Source organism: Scophthalmus maximus, chromosome 5 (assembly GCF_022379125.1).
Source record: "Scophthalmus maximus strain ysfricsl-2021 chromosome 5, ASM2237912v1, whole genome shotgun sequence".
Classification (NCBI taxonomy): Eukaryota; Metazoa; Chordata; class Actinopteri; order Pleuronectiformes; family Scophthalmidae; genus Scophthalmus; species Scophthalmus maximus.
Genome location: NC_061519.1, coordinates 16,925,402 through 16,939,690, shown reverse-complemented (window position 1 = coordinate 16,939,690; position 14,289 = coordinate 16,925,402). Strand labels below are relative to the sequence as shown.

General features: G+C 42.6%; 1 protein-coding gene across 2 annotated transcripts; it reads left to right on the top strand.

The window, feature by feature from the left end:
* Window positions 1–5,038: 5,038 nt before the first annotated feature.
* LOC118311067 (uncharacterized protein KIAA0040) lies at window positions 5,039–14,289 on the top strand. 2 transcript variants are annotated; one of them, XM_035634579.2, is made up of 3 exons: window positions 5,040–5,211; window positions 8,760–8,827; window positions 9,350–14,289. In XM_035634579.2, exon 3 carries the CDS (start codon window positions 10,001–10,003, stop codon window positions 10,331–10,333), a length of 333 nt encoding a protein of 110 aa, XP_035490472.1. In that variant the 5' UTR covers window positions 5,040–5,211; window positions 8,760–8,827; window positions 9,350–10,000; the 3' UTR covers window positions 10,334–14,289. The 2 variants fall into 2 exon arrangements, with proteins under 2 accessions (XP_035490474.1, XP_035490472.1); XM_035634581.2 differs by lacking the exon at window positions 8,760–8,827 and having other exon boundaries at window positions 5,039–5,211.

The following is a 14,289-nucleotide window of genomic DNA, read 5'->3' as shown; positions in this document are numbered from 1 at the left end:
GAAGAAGTTGGAGCAGTGTGGTTAATAATGTGGCTGAGGTAAGACTGAGGTCAAATTCAGATAGGAATCAGCACAGACACGGCCCTGGCAGCAGTGTACCAACCCACGTACTATTCAAATCTGCCCACTTCTACATTAGTGGCAGTAATGAAGTTGTACAAAATGAGTTTATCTACTTCCAGCTCAAGGCTCAATGTAGTTGGCTGGACAAGTAAAGAAGCTCAACAGAACATTAAGTCTGAGACACAGAAACATGATTTAATAATTCATGTTTCTTCTCTCCTAACATAGTACGATGTAAAATGTGCTGCACACATGCCAGAAAATTCAATTTTTGTGCTACTAGATGCATTAATGAGTCGACCACAACTTTGTCAAGAGAACAGGAGGCATTCAATACTTTTTCTAAGCCATCCTCCTCCTGTCTGCTCCCCCTTCCCCCTCTGTACCCGTCCCCCTCTCCTCCTCACCCCATCCATCTAACGTCTCCACATATCTCCACAGAATTGAGCACGGAGCTGGTGACGGGGTGAAGTTGATGAAAAGCGGCGTTGTGAGCCATCCCCGGTCTCCCGTGCGCCCCTACAGTCTCTTTACATCTCACTGAATCCAGGAAGTTAACAGGCCCTGGCAGGCATCTGAATAAGGGGGGGGGATTCATCGCAGATTTTCCAGTCACACTCTCTTTGATAGTGTTGTAAACACCGGAGCTTAATTGGGCGACCGGCCGGCGAACAGCTTGATTTTCATCAGGCGTTTATTGATGCTCAAAACTCCATGAGTTGGAGTGGGGCAGCCTGCGCAGGGCCTCATAAATCAGAGATGCGAGGGAGGCCTGAAGACTGGACGACCTCAGTGGGATTGATGGAGAGGTAAGTAGGGGTGTGCTGGTCCAGCGTCGTGTCCTGCTACTTGAGCTGCTGCTTATTTTTGTTTGTTTGTTGTAATTAGAGGGAAGATGAAGGAAAAACACCTATTATTGGACTAATCAATCCAACCATTCATTAGGTCGTGAACACTTGCAGTTAATGAACAGATGCATGAATGGACGCTCTGGAGCTGGAACAGTGCTTAATGAGACGTTTTTTTTATTCGCCGTAACTAATAATGAATGAGCCAATTATGCCCTGTACTAAAGTCTTTGCTTCCTCCCGGTGCTCAGGTTTTGTCCACGCACAAACCAAAGCAAAGAGAGCATTGCACTCATGACTCTGCCCATGGGCGGCGCCAGGGGAGCAGCCTGACTCTGCCTCTGGAATGGGCCGGCCTGTAAATGTAGATGGGAGTTGACATAGTTCAGATGGTGATGTTACAGGAAAACAGTCTGACAGGCGGCTGGGCTAAACCAAGAGCAAACGATGAAGACAGACACTGGTTATCCTGTTAACATGCTTTGATTTTGATTAGATTTCAAAGGGTCAAGTCACAGTGCCTTTGCTCTGGTTGTGATTTTATTCGTTCTGTTAATTCTCTCTTCTCCCCTCCCCTCCTCTCCTAGCCTCTCCTCCCCTCTCCTCTTCTCGCCTCACAATTGACATGATGTGTCTGATAATAACACCGATCACGTGGTGGCTGATCCAATAGTCAACTACTCCATACACACTAATGCACAATGTCACAAAGAATAATGTCATATATTATAACATATCAACTGCACTTTGCTGATTTCTCTTTTGTACTTTCAACTTCACAGAATTTTCAAATGACAAAATCTAATTTGTGTAGGATTATTTTACATTGTTGCGTTATGGTACTTTTGTTGTTGCGTTATGGTTTATGGTACTTTACCTTGGTAAAGAATGCGAGTACGTCTTCCATCACTGCATATGTCTCCAATTTCTTTTTCCCGTTCCACAGAGATACCTTGCTATTTTGTATTCATGAATTAAGGCCACATAGGAAATGGGGTTTGATTTTTGCCATGTGCCAGCAGGGCTATTTAATGCTGTCTGCCTCAGCTGAACTACAGACAGGTCCTCGGGAGCCTTTCAGATATGAGAGTTGACATACATATAAAAGTGTCTCTCAGGGCTACAGTGGCCCGGGGGACGAGTTCAGCAGAGGAATGGTCTTGTACTTTATCACATCACCTACAGGAAAAGCAGTCACATGCTCAAGATTTGGACGGCAATTTTGTTTTCTTTTGCAGAAGGCATAGCGCTTTGGTAGATTGGTTATGAGGGTGCACATTTGTCATTTGAGATGCCACATTAAATACCTGTAACAAGTATTTGGGTTGTAACAATCCGGTCCGTGTGAGTCACCAACACAAATAAAGTGTCTTATGTCTTAAAATGTTGGCAATGACATGACTCTTTTTTTCCCATGGTGTCTCATTTTGCTCTTTCTGTATTTGGAAATACTGGGTGGCAAAGAAGAACTTAAAAAAAGTCCCCATTGATTAAAATTAAGCAGCAATTCCTTTAGGGCAAGCTGACAGCATCACTTTTTATGTGTTCATGCTCGGAAGTGATCAAACATCTGGTCTTTACAAGTCAAGAAAGAAATGTTTGAAACATGTCAGGTGATAACTATGCTGACATTATGACATAATTAAATGTTAAAAATAGCACAGACCAACCTCATTGCTGGCATGTGCATTTAGGTGCATTGAGTTTACATACCAACCAATAGCTCTTCAAAGATTGATTTTCTTTTCTTTTTTTCTGAGCAAGACGAAATTCCTTATATAGACAAACGTCTCTCTCCATCATGCCCGTTTTCACAGTGCTGGGCCCAAACATGTTACAGGACTGAATCACTGCAAAGGTTTGCCCCCGGGGAACTGGTTTTATTAGCAGGCTATTTGGGGATACTTGTCAGATTCCACTATTGCAATCCTTTAGTCACTTTTTATTAGCACTCACATTCAAAATCTCAAAGGGTGCACAGTGACACACACACACACACACACACACGCACAAACACATATTTCAGTGTGTGTTGGCAGAACCAGTGGGTTGTAGTGATTTGTAATACCCTTTAGGAGAGTCCAATAATTCCATGAGGCCAACGCCACTGGTAATGTCACTGTCACTTTTTTTGCTATCATGGTCGTATGATCGGTGATTCAGTGTGAGCCCAACGGACTTTCCTGCAATTTGTTCAGCTACAGACTTGAGCAGGATAAAGGGATATATTGTCTGAGCCTTTCCCTTATAGGTGAGCTCAACTGAGAATGAAGTTCCTATAAACCAGACGGGAGCTACGCCTCTTATAGCTCAGGGTCAACACAGTATAAACGGAGAGGAAGGTTTACAGTGAGGAAATGAGACGCATACGAGCGAACATAAGTTACCTTTGGAGGGAAGGGGCGGTATAATGTGGTCCTTATAATATAACAACAATATACAGTGTCAAAGAAATGGAGAAAAAAAAGGGGATATGATGCATTCATCCAGCAACTGCTGCTCATTGGTACTGAGCAGAATTTGCCTGGTGTTTTTGATTGACAGCAGATCAGAACAGGCACATTGTCGCATAACATCCAACATGCTTTCCCCTATTTTTTTTAAAATACTAATATATTTTTTTCATGACTCCATGACTTGGGATCTGTGCATAAAATCAGATTTACACAAGGAGAAGACGATGTCTGCATGCAGGTATACCTGCAAGTAGCAATCCATAGGAGTAAATGGAGTGTAAAGTGAATCATTCTCATGTAAACTACTGCAAAGAAGTATTTCCATCAAGGACAGTGCTGCGACACTGAGGTCATTAATCAATACTTTGCTCGAGGTGACTGGACAGTGCCCCAAGAGCAGCTGGGATATAGTTCCACTGTGTCGCACTACACGCCCTGCCAGTCATGCAGAAACCTCTGTGTGTGTGTGTGTGTGTGTGTGTGTGTGGGCGGCTGGTTGCTATTTGTTTAAGATGGCTCAGACACACCTGCAGACATGGCAAGGATGGTCTCATCACTTTTTATGTAACCATACCCCGTAGATACAAAGTAAGTTGCCGTGGTTATGAAAGGAAATGTTTCAATGTACCGTAGCTGCAGCCTTGAAGTAACAGCGGTGATCTGATTCACAGTTCACATGGAGGAAATGTCCATTTTTTTAGGCTTTTGAGTCAAAATTCTAGTTGAACCTTTTGATATTTTCACCACCACTCTTTAAAGGGTACGAGATGTGGAAATATTGTGATGGATGAAAAGGGAGCAGCATTTCATGTATTTTCTAAATTATTGAATAGCTGAGTTTATAGACTGACACTGAACAATGAAACAGCCGAAGTTAAACATTTTTCATGTGAAACGTTTCCCGGTTAGAAGACGTTGAGTTGATACATTACTGTATGTTCGAAAGCACACATCATACTGTGTATGAGCACACATTGACTCACAACTTCCCTCTTTCAGGAGAGGAAAATTCATAGACTGCAATTTAATACCAGCATAATGCTTTTTCCCTCTTTTGCTTGGCTGAACTGAAAGGGCATTGACCATTCTGCCACAGGCATAGTAAGTGTGTGTGTGTGTGTGTGTGTGTGTGTGTGTGTGTGTGACCTCACTCTTTCATATCTTACTCGCATCTAGATCTATCACCTAGTTGTGCTTACAACCCACACACACTTTGCTTTTGTTTCCCCTTTTTATTCTCATTGTGGGGCTCTCCGATGGGCGGGAGCTGTAATTTAGTGTTCTTATGCAAAATGTTGCAACATTGCCTGCAACTTGTTCCGGTGTTGCAAGGCTTTCAGATGAGTGCATGTACGGAAACTTGCTCTTAATATCCTTCACGTGGAAATTGTTGAGGGGAACTTTTAGTAAAGGTCTTCTCATGGTTTTACTTCACATCATACTCAATTTCACTACAACGTTATTTTCTGCCTGACGTCATTCGGTGCTTGTATGAGTACAGTAAAGGAACCACAAGAATCCAGTGAGCACAGAGCACAGACAGAGGGCCCATTCTTGCACAAAGTGGGCAGGGTGCAATTACGTTGTGACCAAAACACACACACACACACACACACACACACACTCACAGAGGGAGAGAGAGAGAGAGAGAGAGAGAGGAGGGGGGGAGAGAAGGAGGAGGACGGAACAGGAACAGAAAGTGAAGACTTGTCAAGATGTCTGGGTGAGGGGGACCAGAGCGGAGCAGAAGCCAGAAGCCAAAACAGAAACTGCAGAAGTTTGAGCAGCTGACTGGATTATACACGAGAGGAGACCTGACCTGCCACTTCACAAGTGCCTGCGGGGTAAGGTGCCACTTTCAAACCGATCTTTAGAGCCAGCCACTTCAGATACCTCGAAATTGTACTGAGTGGTTTATGTGAGTTGGTGATGCTTGTTGTTGTGTGACTCGAGGGAAGCAGATCAAATTGCTGATACTGTAGCACACTCAAAAAACAACAACAGCCCATGTTGTTTTGGCAATGGTGACATTTGACAGGATGTTTGACAAGTTCCAACGATAAGATGATAAGTTCCTTCCTGGCCCTGAAAGCGCCAGTGTCCCTGTAACTTAAATAAACCATCTCACTCAACTAAGTTTCACTTTGTGCACTAAAACAGTTTAACCTCGGTATTTGTGACTGTTTCTCTGCATTCGGCGCAAACAGAATCACTTCCCGTCGCTCTGTTCAACGAAACCTTAGAAAAAGCAAACACATGACAGCTTCTCGTTTCATGTGAGAGACGGTCGTCCTCCTGCTCTGACTGTAGGATTGTCCTCCACTTTCCTCATTACACCCAGTCGGGATCGAGTCGATGCAAGTCTGAACTGCAATGGGCTTGCACACTGTGGAGAACTGCACTCCTCCAGATCATCAACAGGCATTTATCCAACCAGGAAAAAACACCGGCGCTTAGTCATCTAAGATAACTCTTGTTTTCTGTGGTTCGTTGGTGGCTGACTCGAGTCCAACTGTCCACGTACTGTGTGCGATCTGCTCCCAACATGTGCTGCGGGCAAGTCATTAAAGATTCCTGCCTTGCCTTCTGTCACAACTTTTGTCTTCTGGGTCACAAATGTCCCTTCCAAAGCAGCAGGAGCTAACTGAGTGCAATCATAACATTTTTTCTCAGCCCCTTCCTGGCTTTGTGTGGCCCAGAAAGGGCCTTTTCCTGCATATGAATGGATCCAGGAGAGCACAATGTCTTGAGAAAGTGAAGTACCCAGTGAGAGTCTTGAAAATGCATCTCGGTGTGATAATATGAAGCAAGGGAACGTTGTCTCTAAAGCCTGGGGTGCCATTTGAAAATGTACTAAGAGTCCAACCTTTGTATAAACATTAGAAGTTACATGATTTGATCATGTATTTTGTTCATGAATGACATCTGCTCTTCTGTACCTTTGCTGAATGGCAGATCGACCTCAGTTCAGACGTCATCTACAGCAATAGTGTGAATCCCCTTAGTTACTTTCACAGTGCTGCAAACAGCCTGCTCAGGCTTGAGGCGACATTACTGGCAATTGCTGTTTTCAGCCAAGAAATATTTTGACAATGCAATACTTCACCTAAACTGTCTATACAAAGCATTTGAATGTGAGCACATTCTTTCTTTTTTTTTTCCTTTGCCTCTGTCAGTAACACTGTGGTCACTTTACAAAAAACCTACAGTGACCTCATTGTTTCTGGCAGAGAATAGAGATGATCATAGCACTTAGTGTAGTGACTTATCCATTCTATTTAAAGGTGACATATTATGCTCATATTCAGGTTCATACTTTTATCTAGGGTTACCACTTGAAAAGGTTTACATGCTCTAATGTTCAGAAAAGGCTTCAGTGTTCTCATACTGCCCATTCCTGTAGCTCCTCTTTGCACCCTCCGTCTAAAACGCCTGGACTTCATTTAGCCCCGCCTCCCGGACGGGGTAAACCCAAAAGAGTCCAACTGTGACCTCACTGTGGGAGAGAAATCTGAACCAGTTCTTTTCAGAGCCAGGATGTCGGATTTAGTCAGCTCTGAAAAAAACAACAGGGTGGGTTATTTTCACAGTTTGTGGGCAGGCAGGCTCTTTGCATAGTATGTCACCTTTAATGACTTTACCACTGATTCATTGTTATGTCTTTTTTACAGCTTAGATCAGACCTCTGTGCTGGTCCCTGCCTTTGTCACTTTCCAATAGACTTATTGTTCAGTGGCTCTGGTTTGTCATGTTGACAGTGTTTTCATAATGTGAAGGAGATCGGAGTGTACACAGGGGAGCTGCAGCTCAGTCAAGCTCATCGCAACAGCTTGTACCTGCTTTGTGAAAATGTGGCTCTGTGTGTGCGCACAGTCTTCAGTATAGGGTACACCCACTTTACTACGTTTTCATTTAAAAACTCATCACCGCTGCTACGTCCGGAAACGATGCTCGGACCGTTTTAGTTTGATAACTCTGGGGCTGCGTTGTAGTATGGACGGGCAAAAACTGGGACGTTTGGAAACGATGACACAGTCACTCGCATTCACTTCCTGATTGGTTCTTATCGGTCATGACTGCAGTCACGTTGCAAACACTTACTCAATCAGTCCAAGAGACGAGATCCCTGAAATCTTACGTTTCACCATTGTTGTTCCTTGTTCGTAGTGTTTTCTATAACCAAACAACCAACTGCACAGTAGACCATCTGCTTGAGCTATGGTTGAGGCCGCGTTGAAGGGCCACAACACGATAAGAGATCGCAACGTGACTGGTTGCACACTCTTCTTCGTTGTTTTTAATGGCGGTCGGCAACGCAATAGGTGCATCATCAGCACCTTCTGATCTGGAGTTTTCACTTGGAGCCAGATATTAAAATTTGATGTTAACTTTGGTCTGCAACGACAACTAACCCTAACCGTAACCCGATAGATGTTGAACACAGCATTAAAATGCTTTAAACGTGTAAAATCAATGAAAATGCATAAGATGTAAGGTTGTTGCCCGTCATCTTTTGAATTCCAGGAGACGGGACAATACGCATGCGCAAGCGGTGAACCAATGAAGGAGAGGGAGGTGAAATGATCAAGTACTTAACAAGAATAAAAAAAAGACTAGATGAAAATTGGACACGGTAGCTTAAATATATTTTTCCCCCAATTTCCTATCTTCTTAATCATCTCAGGTTAATCTTGCCACCTTGTCCCAGAGTGGGACAGGTATGAAGTATAAATTTAAAAAGGTGGCCAGCTTTCACCTGAAACATTTGCTTGTGAGGTTCACGCAGCCCAGCACACTCCGTGTGCCTTTAAAAAAAAAAAAAAAATCTCTAATACGAAAATAAGCACCACTTCAAATGTGGTGATGCACTTTAGATCCGTTCTTTTTTTCCTCAGAGATGCGGCCGCTCTTTCTGAACTCTCGCTTTGACGTTTCAGGTGACTCTTGCCTGCTTAGCTTTCAGCTCGCGGCTTCCTGTTTAGAAAATGAACAAGAGCGAAGTTAGCAGGGTGAGTGTTTGTGGGTAAACCAATTTCACACATGAAGCGCGAGACACAGCGACAGCCATGCCAAATCTGTTTGCTCTCCACAAGCAGGTGCATCTTCCTCTATCTCTGCCTCAGGAGCAGCCAAATGTGAGATGGAAATGCTCCCGCAATTACAGTATAAAGGATCTCTGCGCCTGTGAGCTAGAGACACCTGAAGAGACAAACTTGAGTCCAACAGTGTTTAAATCTTGGTAAAAAAATATATTTATAATTATTCAAATTAAAGACAAATGTTGCGTCAAGGCCTCAGACGTAATCAAACAGTCTATGTTCAGAGAAAAAAAGGGAACAAAGTTACATTCATTCACTCAGACTGACTTTTCCTCCTACTTCTCTCTCACTAGTGTGTGTTTTCTTGTCCGGGCGAGCTGTTAAGAGAAGATGTCCTCCGAGGACATTCCCGAAATCGTAGGTAAGAATCTATCTCCTCCAATGGGAACCATTAGCTGTGTGTATTCATATAAACCTCCTTCAGCAGCTCTCTCTCTGGCCGTCCTCTCTCCCCTCTCTTTCTTTTCCTGACACTCTGCGTCTCAGCGGGACTCTCACAGATTGGTTACCTCTGTCTCTGTCTCTCCTTCCCTCGGTCGCAATATCTCCCTCCATTTGTCCCTTTCTTTTCGCCTGTCTCTCTCTCCCTCCCTTCACCCCCGTCTTCCACAGTGGGACTCTTAGAGAGATCTGCGCTGAATCCTGAATGACTCCTCTGCAGTATTAATGAGGGGAGAGCTGAGCAAAAATCTAAAGCTGACATTGACAAGAGGGGGAGAGCAAGAGTAGAGACGTTTAAGACAGAGAAAGATAGATGGATTGGAGGCAGGGAAAGGAAAGAGGGAGGTTGAAGACGAGCTGTCTGCTGGAAACTGAATTTCTGTTCACGAACACTCTCTCTCTCTCTCTCTCTCTCTCTCTCTCTTTTTTTGTTTTGTTCCAGAGACAAAATTGAACCACCTCTTCACAACTGGATAAAACTAAACCAAGAGCCAAAGAGCAAGAGGACAAGAGAGGACTCGAGAGAACGAGGACCAAGAAAACAATACGTGGAATGTCAAGTGGCATATAAAAAAAACTGTCTTTACCCTCAAGATCAGAATTCTCACAGCCGAGAGATTTCAAAGAGAGCTTCTAATAAACAAATTAGCTTTTGGTCTTGTTTAGAAAAAAATGCTCTGGCCTTCGGTTAAGGACTCTAAAGAAGGAGCCATCCCCGAATTCAACTTCCAGTGTTTCTCTTTGAACACAAACAACACATGCTTCTCAGGGCAACTGTCTGAAAACAGATCTCAAGTGCGGGAGACAAGCACATGAAAGTTCAGTGTTGAGTCACCAGAGATATCTGACCCGACAGCTGCTGGATTGGTAAAACTTCTCAACTTGCCACTTTAAAACTGGAGTCAGATTACATAAAAATACTTTTTTAAAGACAAATTAACACCATATCTCAATAATTTTGCTATCTGTAAAAGCCCCTTGTGCTCGCTTACTATCTCATAAAACTTCACAACTGTCGAGAGGATTCGTTCAAACTTTAAAACCGCCACGCAGACTCAATTAAAAAGGAGTCACGGCTCTGCATCCTGAAGCCATGGATGAGAAAATTGACAGTATTCGGGATTTTTTCAACCAAATCTGGAGCTTTGCTACAGACAAACACAACCAGGGGGCCTACAACACAGTGTGCCTGGTGGTCCTCCTGACTCTTCCCCTGCTGGTCCTCCTCGTTACTCTGGTGGTGTGCTGCCACTGCTGCTGCTGTCGCCATGCCAACGGCTGCTGTCGCTGCTGCCGCGGAGACGCCATGGCAACCACAAGGTCGGAGGCGAAGAAGAAAAAAAATTCGGCCAATACTGAGGACTTGTGGATTTCTGTCCAGACGGGGCCGATGACACCTGACACGGTCGCCCTGGCTATGGTGTAGGAATGAATTTCTATTTTTTAAGAGTGCTGAACCTCGACCCGTTGGTGCAGTGGAGCTGATCAAGTGTCGCAAAAGTGCAAAACTCCGATCGCCGTAGACTTGAAGAAGCCCGAGGACATTGTTCAAACTGGCGGGAAGCACCTCACATTGTAATAGGCACAGATTTGGTTGAAATATGTAAACTGTACAGATTTGTTTCACTGTCATATGATGTTTTCTCAATATGCTAGATGTGGAGATTTGATTACATTGTTTACAGCTTTGAGTATGAGCTTTTTGGTGATGTACATATAATATTCAGACAGGCACATGTATAAATGTGAGTGTGTTAGCGAGAGAGAGAGAGTGAATCAGAGAGAAGTGCAGTATTATTGAGAGCACTTTGTTCTTTGAGCTCCCATGTGAAATTCATAGCATTTGTATTTGAGAGAGCGCCAATTTCAGGTTTGCCCGGCATTCAAATACTGCCTACTTTTCACATGTAGGCAGCAATGTAAAGTGGTGATTCACTCGCACTTTCAAAAGGAAAATGCACTGATGTCCAAGTGGTTAAACTCAATTGATGCACAATCATTTGGATTTATTTCCTGTTCTTGCTTTCTTTTTTGTGTGTGTGTATTTGCATAATTTGGTCCACAGGAGAGGCACTTCTTTTACTTTTTGGTTTTTGAGAATGCTCCAGTATTCAGGTCAAGTCAGCCTTAAAGGCACAATTCTTCAACAAAAGATTAAAAAGAAAGAAAAGAATAAAAGTGAGAAATAAAATCTCTGGTTCTTCCCAAAACGGTTGACAGATCTTTCTGTGCACTTTGAACCCGCTATATAAGTCAGTGAAGTTTTCTCAAGCAAAATCAAAAAGTTAAAGTTCTCCATGCTAGCACATTTGAAAATAGAAACCATTTGTCAATGCTTGTGAATTAGCTGCAGAGGTTCAGAGGTTTAAAAGTAGATCTGAGATGAAACAGCAGGACGCTGCCTTTTGAGTGATTTTATAAAAATCTTCAACACATTACCTGAAACAATGTGTATCATCACCATAATTCTTCTTGTGTTGACTTGTCAATGGGACAATACATCTACATTCACTTATTAACTTTTTTGAAGTGTAAAATTCCATATGTCTTTGTCGAAGACCAAAGAACAACGACAAAGAGCAAGAAATCACTGTACCGTTGTATATGTCACATTGGTCATTTAATATTTATTAATATCAATAGTATCAGAAGATATCAGGGAAGTGGAAAAGTTGCAGTGCAGAGCTCAGACGCTCAGATTACAGAAGTAGCCCAGCACGCTTTCATTTTGAGCAGGCGTTGTGGAGGCACAGAGTTTAAAAGGTTGGCTTTGTAAAAAGAAACTGTCAGAAGAGTGAATGATAGAAGAGAGGAGGCTTTTTACCATTTCATTTCTGCCAGTTTAGCTGGTAGAATTCCAGTGGCTGTTACTAGGTACATAAGTTCACAATGAGAATCCATCAATATACTTTGAATGTCAACAGGACAACTTTGACCATTCCGTTTGTTTTTATCAGCTCTCTTATGCGACATGTGTGATTATTGGATCTTCATATCCTAAAAAATTGTATATGAATTATGATTATGGTTGGTATAACTGAGAATATTCTATTTCCTCACTCAAAAAAAGTGGAAGAGCAACGTTCCCGTGCGCTACGGCAGGAGTAGGAGCAAGCAGCTTGATTCAAGTGTCGCATCATCTCGGCCCCTGCAAAGAAGTTTTGTCTTTAGAGGGTTGTCACTGTAACAGTCATTCTTAGGAGTTTAATGAACACGGGCTCAGGTTCGTATGCGTCCACACTGCTTGTGGACACAGCAGCGTGTTAATTACCTTCAGCCGGTGCACAAACACAGCTAGAAGTTATTTTGTCAATTAGCCAAACTCTTCAATTATGTGAACGCGAAGTTGTGTGTTCAAAATACATTTTCTGAAATTAACTTCACAAGTTCTGTAAATATTCAAGAGGAAGAGAAACCCTGAATTAATCGAGTGATTTCGTTTGACTGGTTGGTGCCCGAAGGCTCATTCAGATTCTTTTTTTTCAAGCGCATGATGACTCAAAACCCAATTAGGCAGAAGTGTCTCAGCAGCATCATCATCCTTATGAACTGGTTTACGCCGGCACTTGGTTGATCTACTTGCTCAAGTGCTGCTGGGAACACGGGACCCACTCGTGTCACTGCTGCCCAGGCGCACACGTCCCCATGTGGAGAGTGAGGTTTGTCTCTTCTTCTGCGCTAGAAACTGCAGAGTTTGGCCTGAGGAGCCTGCAGGGTGACAAGTCAGTGCTGCCAGCCAGCCTGAAAGGATCGCCTGGAGATAACATCATTGACATGTTCAGGTGTTGGCTGAACAGGTTTCTTGACACCATAATGATAATGATAATAACTAGGGAAATGAGCAGATAAATAATAGTTTGACATGATGGAAAATATGTAAAAGTGAAGAAGGATAGCATTCTCATATCTGTAAAGTAACGCAGCTGTGGCCGGCAGTCAGTTATCATAGCTTAGCACAAAGACTGAAAACACCCGGTTTGCCTTTGTCTTTTGATTAATTAAATTACATTTTGTTTCTTTAATCTGCAAAAACAATTCCAAAAAAGACTTGTTTTACAAGGAGTTATGTGCATTACCTCATGTAAAACAGCAAATTGTGATTTCCATTCCTTTTTTCTTCAGGACATTTTCGTCCCGATTAAACAAAGACGATACAACATGTTCATTAGTGAGTTTCAGATGTTCTGGTAGGTGAATTTGTGAGGTACATCCAGAGCCAAACATGCTGTTTTTACTTACTCTACTGACTGCGGGCTCCGGCTGTATATATTTAGCACACAGACCTGAGAGTGGTTTCAATCTTCTCATCTAACTCTCGACAAAACAGAGTCAATAAAGCATATTTTCCAAAATGTCAAACTATTCCTTTAAACTACAAGAGGAAGAGATTTACAAGATTGGTCTGACTTTCCAACCTGAGCTGCTGAAGCAGGGAGTCGCAGCAGGGAGTCTCGTGCCGAGGGATCTAAACCCAACTGATCATTGATTGCAGCGGCGGTAGGAGGGCTGAAAATAACACCTCAGTTGATTGCTATTTTTCGACTGCCATATTATGGTACAATATTTTACCCTCAGCATTAATTTCAGCCTGGCAGGAAAATGATGGTTTTTCTGTTTCTACTAAACACGCTCAATAATTCACAGGCTAATATATATATTTTTTTCTAATTCTTTCCATCTCAGCTGCCTCCCGGCTGCAGCCAGTTATTAGCTGAGCATGAGTTACTGATCCTCATTATCACACATTTCAAATCCATTATACAGTATTGTGGGTGTTTTTGCAGTCCTGTGCTAAAAATGTATACTATGCTGATCTTTGTTTTCTAACACGTTCACACCATTCACACTTTCCCTGTCGACAGCTGTTAGGCAGTATTTGTAATGTTGAGCTTTAATATGTTTTGACTTCCCTCGGTTTGAACATTTATTTTCCAGGGACTATGTATCAGCTGTATTCATCTGCGGGAGTCAAAAGGTAAAATCTTTTTTTTTAAATAATAATAATATATATATGTTTTTCTTTCCCTGGTGTCAGTTTGTTGGGATCAGACGGAGCGGAGGTGTAGGATTTGTCTGCCGCTTGAACAGCATATCAGCTGCATAGTTGTCTATATGGTAGCATCCCTTTTTTTGTGATCCCATCCAATTATGCTTGACAGTGTATATTTAGGACATGTTTTTGTTGTTCTACAGTTGAAAAAAAATGCTGATGTGATTGTTTATTTATTCATTTATCTTGTTGTTGTTTTTTTTAATTATGTGCCTGGCTGGGCTTTGTTTGCAGCTTTGCATGCATAATTTACCCTGACATATAGAGACACGATGATAAAGGAGAGGAAATGTGGGAGATGAGAGGGAGAGAAATAAAGTCTTTTTTCTGTC